The sequence below is a fragment of the Babylonia areolata genome, chromosome 16 (genome assembly GCF_041734735.1).
Source record: "Babylonia areolata isolate BAREFJ2019XMU chromosome 16, ASM4173473v1, whole genome shotgun sequence".
Classification (NCBI taxonomy): Eukaryota; Metazoa; Mollusca; class Gastropoda; order Neogastropoda; family Buccinidae; genus Babylonia; species Babylonia areolata.
Genome location: NC_134891.1, coordinates 30,105,385 through 30,122,884, shown reverse-complemented (window position 1 = coordinate 30,122,884; position 17,500 = coordinate 30,105,385). Strand labels below are relative to the sequence as shown.

Here is a 17,500-nt window from a genome sequence, read left to right as displayed (position 1 = left end):
ACACCTTCTGTACTGTCTACACCACTGTCACCTTCTGTACTGTCTACACACTGTCCCTTCTGTACTGTCTACACCACCTGTCACCTTCACTACACACCTTCTGTACTGTCTACACCACTGTCACCTTCATTACACACCTTCTGTACTGTCTACACCACTGTCACCTTCACTACACACCTTCTGTACTGTCTACACCACTGTCACCTTCACTACACACCTTCTGTACTGTCTACACCACTGTCACCTTCACTACACACCTTCTGTACTGTCTACACCACTGTCACCTTCACTGCACACCTTCTGTACTGTCTACACCACTGTCACCTTCACTACACACCTTCTGTACTGTCTACACCGCTGTCACCTTCACTACACACCTTCTGTACTGTCTACACCGCTGTCACCTTCACTACACACCTTCTGTACTGTCTACACCACTGTCACCTTCACTGCACACCTTCTGTACTGTCTACACCACTGTCACCTTCATTACACACCTTCTGTACTGTCTACACCACTGTCACCTTCACTGCACACCTTCTGTACTGTCTACACCACTGTCACCTTCTGTACTGTCTACACCACTGTCACCTTCACTACACACCTTCTGTACTGTCTACACCACTGTCACCTTCATTACACACCTTCTGTCCTGTCTACACCACTGTCACCTTCATTACACACCTTCTGTACTGTCTACACCACTGTCACCTTCACTACACACCTTCTGTACTGTCTACACCACTGTCACCTTCACTACACACCTTCTGTACTGTCTACACCACTGTCACCTTCATTACACACCTTCTGTACTGTCTACACCACTGTCACCTTCATTACACACCTTCTGTACTGTCTACACCACTGTCACCTTCACTACACACCTTCTGTACTGTCTACACCACTGTCACCTTCACTACACACCTTCTGTACTGTCTACACCACTGTCACCTTCACTACACACCTTCTGTACTGTCTACACCACTGTCACCTTCATTACACACCTTCTGTACTGTCTACACCACTGTCACCTTCACTACACACCTTCTGTACTGTCTACACCACTGTCACCTTCATTACACACCTTCTGTACTGTCTACACCACTGTCACATTCACTACACACCTTCTGTACTGTCTACACCACTGTCACCTTCACTACACACCTTCTGTACTGTCTACACCACTGTCACCTTCATTACACACCTTCTGTACTGTCTACACCACTGTCACCTTCATTACACACCTTCTGTACTGTCTACACCACTGTCACCTTCACTACACACCTTCTGTACTGTCTACACCACTGTCACCTTCATTACACACCTTCTGTACTGTCTACACCACTGTCACCTTCATTACACACCTTCTGTACTGTCTACACCACTGTCACCTTCATTACACACCTTCTGTACTGTCTACACCACTGTCACCTTCATTACACACCTTCTGTACTGTCTACACCACTGTCACCTTCATTACACACCTTCTGTACTGTCTACACCACTGTCACCTTCATTACACACCTTCTGTACTGTCTACACCACTGTCACCTTCACTGCACACCTTCTGTACTGTCTACACCACTGTCACCTTCACTACACACCTTCTGTACTGTCTACACCACTGTCACCTTCATTACACACCTTCTGTACTGTCTACACCACTGTCACCTTCACTACACACCTTCTGTACTGTCTACACCACTGTCACCTTCATTACACACCTTCTGTACTGTCTACACCACTGTCACCTTCATTACACACCTTCTGTACTGTCTACACCACTGTCACCTTCATTACACACCTTCTGTACTGTCTACACCACTGTCACCTTCACTGCACACCTTCTGTACTGTCTACACCACTGTCACCTTCATTACACACCTTCTGTACTGTCTACACCACTGTCACCTTCACTGCACACCTTCTGTACTGTCTACACCACTGTCACCTTCACTGCACACCTTCTGTACTGTCTACACCACTGTCACCTTCATTACACACCTTCTGTACTGTCTACACCACTGTCACCTTCATTACACACCTTCTGTACTGTCTACACCACTGTCACCTTCATTACACACCTTCTGTACTGTCTACACCACTGTCACCTTCACTGCACACCTTCTGTACTGTCTACACCACTGTCACCTTCACTGCACACCTTCTGTACTGGTGTCACTGTGGTATAATGACGATAGGACTGTACTGTTATCACAGTCATCACTGTGGATGATGGAGTCACTGTGGTATAATGACGATAGGACTGTACTGTTATCACAGTCATCACTGTGGATAATGGAGTCACTGTGGTATAATGACGATAGGACTGTACTGTTATCACAGTCATCACTGTGGATAATGGAGTCACTGTGGTATAATGACGATAGGACTGTACTGTTATCACAGTCATCACTGTGGATGATGGAGTCACTGTGGTATAATGACGATAGGACTGTCCTGTTATCACAGTCATCACTGTGGATGATGGAGTCACTGTGGTATAATGACGATAGGACTGTACTGTTATCACAGTCATCACTGTGGATAATGGAGTCACTGTGGTATAATGACGATAGGACTGTCCTGTTATCACAGTCATCACTGTGGATAATGGAGTCACTGTGGTATAATGACGATAGGACTGTCCTGTTATCACAGTCATCACTGTGGATGATGGAGTCACTGTGGTATAATGACGATAGGACTGTACTGTTATCTCAGTCATCACTGTGGATAATGGAGTCACTGTGGTATAATGACGATAGGACTGTACTGTTATCACAGTCATCACTGTGGATGATGGAGTCACTGTGGCATAATGACGATAGGACTGTACTGTTATCACAGTCATCACTGTGGATAATGGAGTCACTGTGGTATAATGACGATAGGACTGTACTGTTATCACAGTCATCACTGTGGATGATGGAGTCACTGTGGCATAATGACGATAGGACTGTACTGTTATCACAGTCATCACTGTGGATAATGGAGTCACTGTGGTATAATGACGATAGGACTGTACTGTTATCACAGTCATCACTGTGGATGATGGAGTCACTGTGGTATAATGACGATAGGACTGTACTGTTATCACAGTCATCACTGTGGATAATGGAGTCACTGTGGTATAATGACGTTAGGACTGTGCTGTCATTAGAGTCATCACTGTGGATGATGGAGTCACTGTGGTATAATGACGGTAGACTGTACTGTTATCACAGTCATCACTGTGGATAATGGAGTCACTGTGGCATAATGACGATAGGACTGTACTGTTATCACAGTCATCACTGTGGATAATGGAGTCACTGTGGTATAATGACGATAGGACTGTCCTGTTATCACAGTCATCACTGTGGATGATGGAGTCACTGTGATATAATGACGATAGGACTGTACTGTTATCACAGTCATCACTGTGGATGATGGAGTCACTGTGGTATAATGACGATAGGACTGTACTGTTATCACAGTCATCACTGTGGATGATGGAGTCACTGTGGTATAATGACGTTAGATTGTACTGTTATCACAGTCATCACTGTGGATAATGGAGTCACTGTGGTATAATGACGATAGGACTGTACTGTTATCACAGTCATCACTGTGGATGATGGAGTCACTGTGGTATAATGACGATAGGACTGTACTGTTATCACAGTCATCACTGTGGATGATGGAGTCACTGTGGTATAATGACGATAGGACTGTACTGTTATCACAGTCATCACTGTGGATAATGGAGTCACTGTGGTATAATGACGGTAGACTGTACTGTTATCACAGTCATCACTGTGGATAATGGAGTCACTGTGGCATAATGACGATAGGACTGTCCTGTTATCACAGTCATCACTGTGGATGATGGAGTCACTGTGGTATAATGACGATAGGACTGTACTGTTATCACAGTCATCACTGTGGATAATGGAGTCACTGTGGCATAATGACGATAGGACTGTCCTGTTATCACAGTCATCACTGTGGATGATGGAGTCACTGTGGTATAATGACGATAGGACTGTACTGTTATCACAGTCATCACTGTGGATGATGGAGTCACTGTGGCATAATGACGATAGGACTGTACTGTCATTAGAGTCATCACTGTGGATGATGGAGTCACTGTGGTATAATGACGGTAGACTGTACTGTTATCACAGTCATCACTGTGGATGATGGAGTCACTGTGGTATAATGACGATAGGACTGTACTGTTATCACAGTCATCACTGTGGATAATGGAGTCACTGTGGTATAATGACGATAGGACTGTCCTGTTATCACAGTCATCACTGTGGATGATGGAGTCACTGTGATATAATGACGATAGGACTGTACTGTTATCACAGTCATCACTGTGGATGATGGAGTCACTGTGGTATAATGACGATAGGACTGTACTGTTATCACAGTCATCACTGTGGATAATGGAGTCACTGTGGTATAATGACGATAGGACTGTACTGTTATCACAGTCATCACTGTGGATAATGGAGTCACTGTGATATAATGACGATAGGACTGTCCTGTTATCACAGTCATCACTGTGGATGATGGAGTCACTGTGGTATAATGACGATAGGACTGTACTGTTATCACAGTCATCACTGTGGATGATGGAGTCACTGTGGTATAATGACGATAGGACTGTACTGATGATGGAGTCACTGTGGTATAATGACGATAGGACTGTACTGTTATCACAGTCATCACTGTGGATGATGGAGTCACTGTGGTATAATGACATTAGGACTGTACTGTTATCACAGTCATCACTGTGGATGATGGAGTCACTGTGGTATAATGACGATAGGACTGTCCTGTTATCACAGTCATCACTGTGGATGATGGAGTCACTGTGGTATAATGACATTAGGACTGTACTGTTATCACAGTCATCACTGTGGATGATGGAGTCACTGTGGTATAATGACGTTAGATTGTACTGTTATCACAGTCATCACTGTGGATGATGGAGTCACTGTGGTATAATGACGATAGAACTGTACTGTTATCACAGTCATCCCTGTGAATGATGGAGGCACTGTGGTATAATGACGGTAGAACTGTCCTGTTATCACAGTCATCACCTGGATGAGGCCGCCAGCGCGCCAGACTCACCTGCCTGGCAGAACAGCGGTTCCTGCAGGGCGAACTGGGACACAGAGGCCAGGTGTTCGTCAAAGGCTGCAGGCGGCAGGTCCAGGGACCCCAGAGTCTTGGCATGCCGCACACACCGCTGTGTCTCCTGGTACTGCCTGCAGGTCAGGACAACGTTTGTGGCGTGTCAGCTATGTGTGTGGCGTGTCAGCTATGTGTGTGACGTGTCAGCTATGTGTGTGTCGTGTCAGCTATGTGTGTGACGTGTCAGCTATGTGTGTGTCGTGTCAGCTATGTGTGTGGCGTGTCAGCTATGTGTGTGACGTGTCAGCTATGTGTGTGACGTGTCAGCTATGTGTGTGACGTGTCAGCAACGTGTCAGCTATGGTTGTGACGTGTCAGCTATGTGTGTGGCGTGTCAGCAACGTGTCAGCTATGTGTGTGACGTGTCAGCTATGTGTGTGTCGTGTCAGCTATGTGTGTGACGTGTCAGCTATGTGTGTGACGTGTCAGCAACGTGTGTGACGTGTCAGCTATGTGTGTGGCGTGTCAGCAACGTGTCAGCTATGTGTGTGACGTGTCAGCTATGTGTGTGACGTGTCAGCTACGTGTCAGCTATGTGTGTGGCGTGTCGTGTCAGCTATGTGTGTGACGTGTCAGCTATGTGTGTGACGTGTCAGCAACGTGTGTGGTGTGTCAGCTATGTGTGTGACGTGTCAGCTATGTGTGCGACGTGTTATCTATGTGTGTGTCGTCTCAGCTATGTGTGTGGCGTGTCAGCTACATGTGTAACGTGTCAGCTATGTGTGTGTCGTGTCAGCTATGTGTGTGACGTATCAGCAACGTGTGTGACGTGTCAGCTATGTGTGTGACGTGTCAGCTATGTGTGTGACGTGTCAGCAACGTGTGTGACGTGTCAGCTATGTGTGTGGCGTGTCAGCAACGTGTCAGCTATGTGTGTGACGTGTCAGCTATGTGTGTGACGTGTCAGCTATGTGTGTGGCGTGTCAGCTATGTGTGTGACGTGTCAGCAACGTGTGTGACGTGTCAGCTATGTGTGTGGCGTGTCAGCTATGTGTGTGACGTGTCAGCAACGTGTGTGACGTGTCAGCTATGTGTGTGGCGTGTCAGCTATGTGTGTGGCGTGTCGTGTCAGCTATGTGTGTGACGTGTCAGCTATGTGTGTGACGTGTCAGCAACGTGTGTGGTGTGTCAGCTATGTGTGTGACGTGTCAGCTATGTGTGCGACGTGTTATCTATGTGTGTGGCGTGTCAGCTATGTGTGTGACGTGTCAGCAACGTGTGTGACGTGCCAGCAACGTGTCAGCTATGTGTGTGGCGTGTCAGCAACGTGTGTGACGTGTCAGCAACGTGTCAACTATGTGTATGTCGTCTCAGCTATGTGTGTGACGTGTCAGCTATGTGTGTGGCGTGTCAGCTATGTGTGTGACGTGTCAGCAACGTGTCAGCTATGTGTGTGTCGTGTCAGCTATGTGTGTGGCGTGTCAGCTATGTGTGTGACGTGTCAGCAACGTGTGTGACGTGTCAGCTATGTGTGTGGCGTGTCAGCTATGTGTGTGACGTGTCAGCTATGTGTGTGACGTGTCAGCAACGTGTGTGGTGTGTCAGCTATGTGTGTGACGTGTCAGCTATGTGTGCGACGTGTTATCTATGTGTGTGGCGTGTCAGCTATGTGTGTGACGTGTCAGCAACGTGTGTGACGTGCCAGCAACGTGTCAGCTATGTGTGTGGCGTGTCAGCAACGTGTGTGACGTGTCAGCAACGTGTCAACTATGTGTGTGTCGTCTCAGCTATGTGTGTGACGTGTCAGCTATGTGTGTGGCGTGTCAGCAACGTGTGTGACGTGTCAGCCATGTGTGTGACGTGTCAGCAACGTGTGTGGCGTGTCAGCTATGTGTGTGACGAGTCAGCTATGTGTGTGACGTGTCAGCTATGTGTGTGACGTGTCAGCAACGTGTGTGGCGTGTCAGCTATGTGTGTGACGAGTCAGCTATGTGTGCGACGTGTTATCTATGTGTGTGGCGTGTCAGCTATGTGTGTGACGTGTCAGCAACGTGTGTGACGTGCCAGCAACGTGTCAGCTATGTGTGTGGCGTGTCAGCTATGTGTGTGACGTGTCAGCTATGTGTGTGGCGTGTCAGCTATGTGTGTGACGTGTCAGCTATGTGTGTGAGTCAGCTATGTGTGTGGCGTGTCAGCAACGTGTCAGCTATGTGTGTGTCAGCTATGTGTGTGGCGTGTCAGCTATGTGTGTGACGTGTCAGCTATGTGTGTGTCAGCTATGTGTGTGGCGTGTCAGCTATGTGTGTGGCGTGTCGTGTCAGCTATGTGTGTGACGTGTCAGCTATGTGTGTGACGTGTCAGCTATGTGTGTGGCGTGTCGTGTCAGCTATGTGTGTGACGTGTCAGCTATGTGTGTGACGTGTCAGCAACGTGTGTGACGTGTCAGCTATGTGTGTGACGTGTCAGCTATGTGTGTGGCGTGTCAGCTATGTGTGTGGCGTGTCGTGTCAGCTATGTGTGTGACGTGTCAGCTATGTGTGTGACGTGTCAGCTATGTGTGTGACGTGTCAGCTATGTGTGTGGCGTGTCAGCTATGTGTGTGACGTGTCAGCTATGTGTGTGACGTGTCAGCTATGTGTGTGGCGTGTCAGCTATGTGTGTGGCGTGTCAGCTATGTGTGTGACGTGTCAGCTATGTGTGTGGCGTGTCGTGTCAGCTATGTGTGTGACGTGTCAGCTATGTGTGTGGCGTGTCAGCAACGTGTGTGGCGTGTCAGCTATGTGTGTGACGTGTCGTGTCAGCTATGTGTGTGGCGTGTCGTGTCATCTATGTGTGTGTCGTGTCAGCTATGTGTGTGACGTGTCAGTAACTTGTGTAACGTCAACAACTTGTGTAGCATAACAGAGGGACAGACAGACAGACGGACAGACAGACAGACGGACAGACAGACGGCGGCCACTCACCTACAGAGTTGGTCTCGGTCAAGGTGGTTCCTGGCCTCGAGGAGAGAGTCCACACACTGTTTTAACACCACCTCCCCGCCACCTGCCCACGTGACACACCTCATCATCTCTGCCACGTGACACACCACCATCATCCCCACCACGTGACACACCACGTGACACACCTCATCATCCCCACCACGTGACACACCACCATCATCCCCACCACGTGACACACCGCCATCATCCCCACCACGTGACACACCTCCATCATCCCCACTACGTGACACACCTCATCATCCCCACCACGTGACACACCGCGTGACACACCTCCATCATCCCCACCACGTGACACACCTCATCATCCCCACCACGTGACACACCTCATCATCCCCACCACGTGACACACCGCGTGACACACCTCCATCATCCCCACCACGTGACACATCACGTGACACACCTCATCATCCCCACCACGTACGTGACACACCACCATCATCCCCACAAGGTGACACACCGCCATCATCCCCACCACGTGACACACCTCCATCATCCCCACCACGTGACACACCTCATCATCCCCACCACGTGACACACCTCCATCATCCCCACCACGTGACACACCGCCATCATCCCCACCACGTGACACATCACGTGACACACCTCATCATCCCCACCACGTGACACACCACCATCATCCCCACCACGTGACACACCGCCATCATCCCCACCACGTGACACACCACGTGACACACCTCCATCATCCCCACCACGTGACACACCACGTGACACACCTCCATCATCCCCACCACGTGACACACTTCATCATCCCCACCACGTGACACATCACGTGACACACCTCATCATCCCCACCACGTACGTGACACACCACCATCATCCCCACAAGGTGACACACCGCCATCATCCCCACCACGTGACACACCACGTGACACACCTCCATCATCCCCACCACGTGACACACCACGTGACACACCTCCATCATCCCCACCACGTGACACACTTCATCATCCCCACCACGTGACACACCACGTGACACACCTCATCATCCCCACCACGTGACACACATCATCCCCACCACGTGGCACACCACGTGACACACCTCATCATCCCCATCCAACATCATCATGTCTGCAGTGTTCGTGTCGTCAGTGTCTTCATGACTACAGTGTCCATAACAATTATTATCATATGAGTATTGTCTTCTTTCTTCTTTCCGTGACACGACCAACATCGACTTACCGATGACTCTTCGTGGTTCATGCATGCTGGGTATTTTCGTGTCTCCATAACCCACCGAATACTGATATGGTTACAGGTTCTTTAACGTGCGTATTTGATCTTCTGCGTGCGTATACACACGAAGGGGGTTCAGGCACTAGCAGGTCTGCACATTATGTTGACCTGGGAGATCGTAAAAATCTCCACCCTTTACCCACCAGGCGCCGTTACCGTGATTCGAACCCGGGACCCTCAGATTGAAAGTCCAACGCTTAAACCACTCGGCTATTGCGCCCGTCTATGTCGTCATTATCGTTGTGTCAGCAGTGTCCATGACGTCATTATCTTTATGTCAGCAGTATGCATATCGTCATTATCGTCACTGTCCTTTCATTGTCTTTTTAATCATGTTTGCAATCAGAAGAAGCCACCTGAGTAGGACAATGATTTTCACGATTACACGCGGTAGCAAAAGTGTCCACAACCAGAACTGGCCAGAGCAATAGTATCATCAACCAGTGGAAGTCATATCAGTGGGACAATAATGTCCACAGCATGTATGAGCTGTAGCAATAGTGACCACAACCAGAACTGGCCAAACTGATTATGTTTATAACCAGGACAAGCTATTTCAGCAGGATAACTATGTCCGCAACCAGTCCAAGCCATATGCTTCATGTCCACAAAACTACAACTGTACCAACCGGACAATGATATCCACAACCAGCACAAGTTATATCCACAATGCCCACAACCACCACAAGTTATGTCCACAATGTCCGCAACCACCACAAGTTATGTCCACAATGTCCGCAACCAGTGCGAGTTATTCCCATAATGTCCACAACCAGCACAAGCTATATCCATAATGTCCACAACCAGTACATTTTATACCAACAGGATAAGCTATATCCATAATGTCCACAACCAGCACAAGCTATATCCATCATGTCCACATGTCCACAACGACCACAAGCTATATCCATAATGTCCACTTGTCCACAACCAGCACAAGTTATATCCATAATGTCCACAACCAGTACATGTTGTACCAACAGCACAAGTTATATCCATAATGTCCACAACCAGCACAAGTTATATCCATAATGTCCACAACTAGCACAAGTTATATCCATAATGTCCACAACCAGTACCAGTTGTATCCATAATGTCCACAACCAGTACCAGTTGTATCCATAATGTCTACAACCAGTACAAGCTATATCCATAATATCCACAACCAGTACAAGTTATTCCCATAATGTCCACAACCAGCACAAGCTATATCCATAATGTCCACAATCAGTACATGTTATACCAACAGGACAAGCTATATCCATAATGTCCACAACCAGCACAAGTTATTCCCATAATGTCCACAACCAGCACAAGCTATATCCATAATGTCCACAACCAGCACAAGCTATATCCATAATGTCCACAACTAGCACAAGCTATATCCATAATGTCCACAACCAGTACAAGCTATATCCATAATGTCCACAACTAGCACAAGCTATATCCATAATGTCCACAACCAGTACAAGTTATATCCATAATGTCCACAACCAGTACAAGCTATATCCATAATGTCCACAACTAGCACAAGCTATATCCATAATGTCCACAACCAGTACAAGTTATATCCATAATGTCCACAACCAGTACAAGCTATATCCATAATGTCCACAACCAGTACAAGCTATATCCATAATGTCCACAACTAGCACAAGCTATATCCATAATGTCCACAACCAGTACAAGCTATATCCATAATGTCCACAACCAGTTCAAGCTATATCCATAATGTCCACAACCAGTACAAGCTATATCCATAATGTCCACAACCAGTATATGCTTTTCACAATGCTCACTCGCACAGAGGAGGAGAGGAAGGACAGAGAGAGACAGGGAGAGAGGGGAGAGAGAGAGGGGGGGGGGAGGGAGAGGGGAGGCAGTGAGGGAGGGCCAGACACTGACGCTGCTGACACTGGAAGAGACGACTGAATCGTTGTTGTTCACTTTGTTTCCTGGCGATGACAGCGGATATCACGCCGCCCGGACACACCCCGAACAGCTGACGTCGATCAGTGCACTCCTGGAACTGCATGTGCTGCCTGGAAAAGCACGTGCATCACGTTAACACCCCCTCCTCCACCCCCACCCCCCTCCACACACACACACACACACCTCTCGTGCATCAAGTTCAAAACCCCCTCCACTCTCACACACCTCGCCTAAGATTCACTTATAAATACAAATACTTAGGAACTATCATTGATCATAAGCTGAATTTCACTTCTAATGTGGATTTCATACACAAAAATATCAGTCTCAAATGTATTGTCTGCAGAAAATTAGAAACATTAGTGTTAATTCTACAGCACTTCAGGGACTCTATGGTTGCTCTTTTTTTTTCTCTTTATTTTTATTGAATGTTTTAAGTTTATCTTTTATATGCTGGGAAGAAAGTTTGCTGTAAATAATGAAAATATGCTGAAAAAGATTGTGAATGAGTGCAGCAGGGTCGTGGGTGTGAGACAGGAGTTTAAGAGAATGTAACACTATCACAGTGCGACAGAAAGCCGTATGCACTGCAAGCAACAGCAGCCATACTCTGGCAAATCATCATCAACTTGTACCTCGAGGCAAACGTTTCAATGTCCCTAAAATCAAAGCAAACATAACTGATTATAGCTTCATTCCAAGATCAAGTATATTCTGGCAAATTATCATCAACTTGTACCTCGAGGCAAACGTTTCAATTTCCCTAAACTCAAAGCAAACATAACTGAATATAGCTTCATTCCAAGATCAAATCAACTGTTAAATGATAGTGATTGATGATTAGTCGTGCGAATCACAGAAAGTATGTGCGTGCATGATAGGATGTTTTACTCCAGACATACCGTTGTTTTATTACACTGTCTATGTTTAGTTATAATGATATTTTACGCCATCAACTGTGATTTTTGCATGTGTAAAACTGTGGTTATTCTGTGCGTGTTTTACTATCAGTTAACATTTTAGTATTTTGTATCTCCACTGTGATTATCGTATGTGGACTATCATTTTCCTACATTGTTCATGTGTTTTACACTAGAAAGTAATTTCTCTTATGAGATAATAAACTTTTCTGCATTCTGTATTCATTGACATTGAGGTGTGTACTTCACAATACTTTCACTGACTTACAGAATTGAGGTGTATACCTGTCGATTCGTTCGTTGACTTACAGCATGAGGTGTATATCTATCAGTATGTTCATTGACTTACAGCATGAGGTGTATATCTATCAGTATGTTCATTGACTTCTGCTTTGAGGTGTATATCTATCAGTATGTTCACTGACTTCTGCTTTGAGGTGTATATCTATCAGTATGTTCACTGACTTACAGCATGAGGTGTATATCTATCAGTATGTTCATTGACTTACAGCATGAGGTGTATATCTATCAGTATGTTCATTGACTTACAGCATGAGGTGTATATCTATCAGTATGTTCATTGACTTACAGCATGAGGTGTATATCTATCAGTATGATCATTGACTTACAGCATGAGGTGTATATCTATCAGTATGTTCATTGACTTACAGCATGAGGTGTATATCTATCAGTATGATCATTGACTTACAGCATGAGGTGTATATCTATCAGTATGTTCACTGACTTCTGCTTTGAGGTGTATATCTATCAGTATGTTCACTGACTTACAGCATGAGGTGTATATCTATCAGTATGTTCATTGACTTACAGCATGAGGTGTATATCTATCAGTATGATCATTGACTTACAGCATTGAGGTGTATATCTATCAGTATGTTCATTGACTTACAGCATTGAGGTGTATATCTATCAGTATGTTCATTGACTTACAGCATGAGGTGTATATCTATCAGTATGAGCATTGACTTACAGCATTGAGGTGTATATCTATCAGTATGATCATTGACTTACAGCATGAGGTGTATATCTATCAGTATGTTCATTGACTTACAGCATGAGGTGTATATCTATCAGTATGTTCATTGACTTACAGCATGAGGTGTATATCTATCAGTATGTTCACTGACTTACAGCATGAGGTGTATATCTATCAGTATGAGCATTGACTTACAGCATTGAGGTGTATATCTATCAGTATGATCATTGACTTACAGCATGAGGTGTATATCTATCAGTACGTTCATTGACTTACAGCATGAGGTGTATATCAGTATGATCATTGACTTACAGCATTGAGGTGTATATCTATCAGTATGTTCATTGACTTACAGCATGAGGTGTATATCTATCAGTATGAGCATTGACTTACAGCATGAGGTGTATATCTATCAGTATGATCATTGACTTACAGCATGAGGTGTATATCTATCAGTATGTTCATTGACTTACAGCATGAGGTGTATATCTATCAGTATGTTCACTGACTTACAGCATTGAGGTGTATATCTATCAGTATGTTCATTGACTTACAGCATGAGGTGTATATCTATCAGTATGTTCACTGACTTACAGCATGAGGTGCATATCTATCAGTATGTTCACTGACTTCTGCTTTGAGGTGTATATCTATCAGTATGTTCATTGACTTACAGCATTGAGGTGTATATCTATCAGTATGTTCATTGACTTACAGCATTGAGGTGTATATCTATCAGTATGTTCATTGACTTACAGCATGAGGTGTATATCTATCAGTATGTTCATTGACTTACAGCATTGAGGTGTATATCTATCAGTATGTTCATTGACTTACAGCATGAGGTGTATATCTATCAGTATGTTCATTGACTTACAGCATTGAGGTGTATATCTATCAGTATGTTCATTGACTTACAGCATTGAGGTGTATATCTATCAGTATGATCATTGACTTACAGCATTGAGGTGTATATCTATCAGTATGTTCATTGACTTACAGCATTGAGGTGTATATCTATCAGTATGTTCACTGACTTACAGCATTGAGGTGTATATCTATCAGTATGTTCACTGACTTCTGCTTTGAGGTGTATATCTATCAGTATGAGCATTGACTTACAGCATTGAGGTGTATATCTATCAGTATGTTCATTGACTTACAACATTGAGGTGTATATCTATCAGTATGAGCATTGACTTACAGCATTGAGGTGTATATCTATCAGTATGTTCACTGACTTCTGCTTTGAGGTGTATATCTATCAGTATGTTCACTGACTTCTGCTTTGAGGTGTATATCTATCAGTATGTTCACTCACTTACAGCATTGAGGTGTATATCTATCAGTATGATCATTGACTTACAGCATTGAGGTGTATATCTATCAGTATGTTCATTGACTTACAGCATTGAGGTGTATATCTATCAGTATGTTCACTGACTTCTGCTTTGAGGTGTATATCTATCAGTATGTTCACTGACTTCTGCTTTGAGGTGTATATCTATCAGTATGTTCACTCACTTACAGCATTGAGGTGTATATCTATCAGTATGATCATTGACTTACAGCATTGAGGTGTATATCTATCAGTATGTTCATTGACTTACAGCATTGAGGTGTATATCTATCAGTATGTTCACTGACTTCTGCTTTGAGGTGTATATCTATCAGTATGTTCACTGACTTCTGCTTTGAGGTGTATATCTATCAGTATGTTCACTCACTTCTGCTTTGAGGTGTATATCTATCAGTATGTTCACTGACTTCTGCTTTGAGGTGTATATCTATCAGTATGTTCACTGACTTCTGCTTTGAGGTGTATATCTATCAGTATGTTCACTGACTTACAGCATGAGGTGTATATCTATCAGTATGTTCATTGACTTACAGCATGAGGTGTATATCTATCAGTATGTTCACTGACTTACAGCATTGAGGTGTATATCTATCAGTATGTTCACTGACTTCTGCTTTGAGGTGTATATCTATCAGTATGTTCACTCACTTACAGCATTGAGGTGTATACCTAACGACACGTTCGTCGACTTACAACATTGAGGTGTATATCTATCAGTATGTTCATTGACTTACAACATTGAGGTGTATACCAAATGATACGTTTTCTGACTTCAACATTCAGGTCTATAGTGAACGACAAGTAGACTCACCTGCGGCATTAAGGTGTATACCAAACGATACGTTCACTGACTTCCAGCATTGAGGTTTGTACCTAATGATATATTCACTGACTTCCGGCATTGAGGTTTGTACCTAATAATGTATTCACTGACTTACAGTATTGAGGTGCACACCAAAGAAGTGATGACGTGACTTACAGCATTGAGGAGCACACCAAAGAAGTGATGACGTGACTTACAGCATTGAGGAGCACACCAAGGAAGTGATGACGTGACTTACAGTATTGAGGTGCACACCAAGGAAGTGATGACGTGACTTACAGCATTGAGGAGCACACCAAGGAAGTGATGACGTGACTTACAGCATTGAGGTGCACACCAAGGAAGTGATGACGTGACTTACAGCATTGAGGTGCACACCAAGGAAGTGATGACGTGACTTACAGCATTGAGGTGCACACCAAGGAAGTGATGACGTGACTTACAGCATTGAGGTGCACACCAAGGAAGTGATGACGTGACTTACAGCATTGAGGTGCACACCAAGGAAGTGATGACGTGACTTACAGCACTGAGGTGCACACCAAGGAAGTGATGACGTGACTTACAGCATTGAGGAGCACACCAAGGAAGTGATGACGTGACTTACAGCACTGAGGTGCACACCAAGGAAGTGATGACGTGACTTACAGCATTGAGGTGCACACCAAGGAAGTGATGACGTGACTTACAGCATTGAGGTGCACACCAAGGAAGTGATGACGTGACTTACAGACAGGCGGCAAGTGGATCCACCTGGGTAGCGGGGGAGGTGCCGGCCGGCGGGGTGGGAGTGGAGGAGGAAGGAGGTTCTGCCAGCAGCAGTTCCGTCATGCAGACAGACAGCGTGGGCTGGCACTGGTCAGTATACATCGGCAGACTGGCGTTTCCTGCAGCAATGTCACACCCAGAGACTGACTGACTGGTTGACTGACTGGCTGACTGACTGACTGGGTGGCTGACTGACTGACTGACTGACTGACTGGGTGGCTGACTGACTGACTGACTGGGTGGCTGACTGACTGGGTGGCTGACTGACTGACTGACTGGGTGGCTGACTGACTGACTGACTGGGTGGCTGACTGACTGACTGACTGGGTGACTGACTGACTGACTGACTGGGTGGCTGACTGACTGACTGACTGACTGGCTGACTGACTGACTGACTGACTGACTGACTGACTGGGTGGCTGACTGACTGGGTGGGTGGGTGGGTGGCTGACTGACTGACTGGGTGGCTGACTGACTGACTGACTGGGTGGCTGACTGACTGACTGACTGGCTGACTGACTGACTGACTGGGTGACTGACTGACCGACTGGCTGACTGACTGACTGGGTGGGTGGGTGGCTGACTGACTGACTGACTGGTTGATTGATCAATTAAATGAATGAATGAATAACTGTTTAACTGATACGGGCATATTTTAGTTTTTATTGTACAATGCACCAGATGACTGCTTCTTCTGTATGGCATCTAGAGAGACTTCCTCGGTAAACACACACACACGCGCGCGCGCGCGTACACGCGCACACATATGCATACAAGTACACACTTAAGTTCTAATTTCACTCATAATGAAAAGATTGGCAATAAAAAGAACAAAAACGACGACTGCAACAGCAACAACAACAACAACAACAACACACACACACACACACACAGACACACACAAAAAGACACACAGACACACACACACACACACACACACACACACACACACACACACACACACACACACGCACGCACACGCACAGAGACAGACAGACAGACACACACACACACACTCACACACACACACACACACACACACACACACACACACACATGCACACGCACAGACACACACACACACACGCACAGACACACACACACACAGACACACACACACACAGAGATACACACACACACACACACACACACACACACACACACACAGACACACACACACACAGACACACACACACACACACACACACACACACACACACACACACACACACACACACACACACACACGCACCCAGTGCTCCACATGCTGTCAGGAATCTATCGATGATCCTGGGCTTGATCTCGGTCTCC

The 17,500-nt window shown here is 45.6% G+C and overlaps 1 protein-coding gene across 1 annotated transcript in view; it reads right to left on the bottom strand.

The window, feature by feature from the left end:
* The window catches only part of LOC143291312 (uncharacterized), a 42,491-nt gene that overhangs the window by 19,838 nt on the left and 5,153 nt on the right, over positions 1-17,500 (bottom strand). Inside the window, exons 3-7 of the mRNA XM_076601166.1 lie at positions 17,442-17,500; positions 16,152-16,308; positions 11,295-11,431; positions 8,097-8,178; positions 5,131-5,267 (exon numbers count right to left, since the gene is read on the bottom strand). The exon at positions 17,442-17,500 is cut by the window's right edge and continues 78 nt beyond it. Of these exons, the coding sequence (XP_076457281.1) occupies positions 5,131-5,267; positions 8,097-8,178; positions 11,295-11,431; positions 16,152-16,308; positions 17,442-17,500 (572 nt within the window). The remainder of the gene's footprint in view (positions 1-5,130; positions 5,268-8,096; positions 8,179-11,294; positions 11,432-16,151; positions 16,309-17,441) is intronic.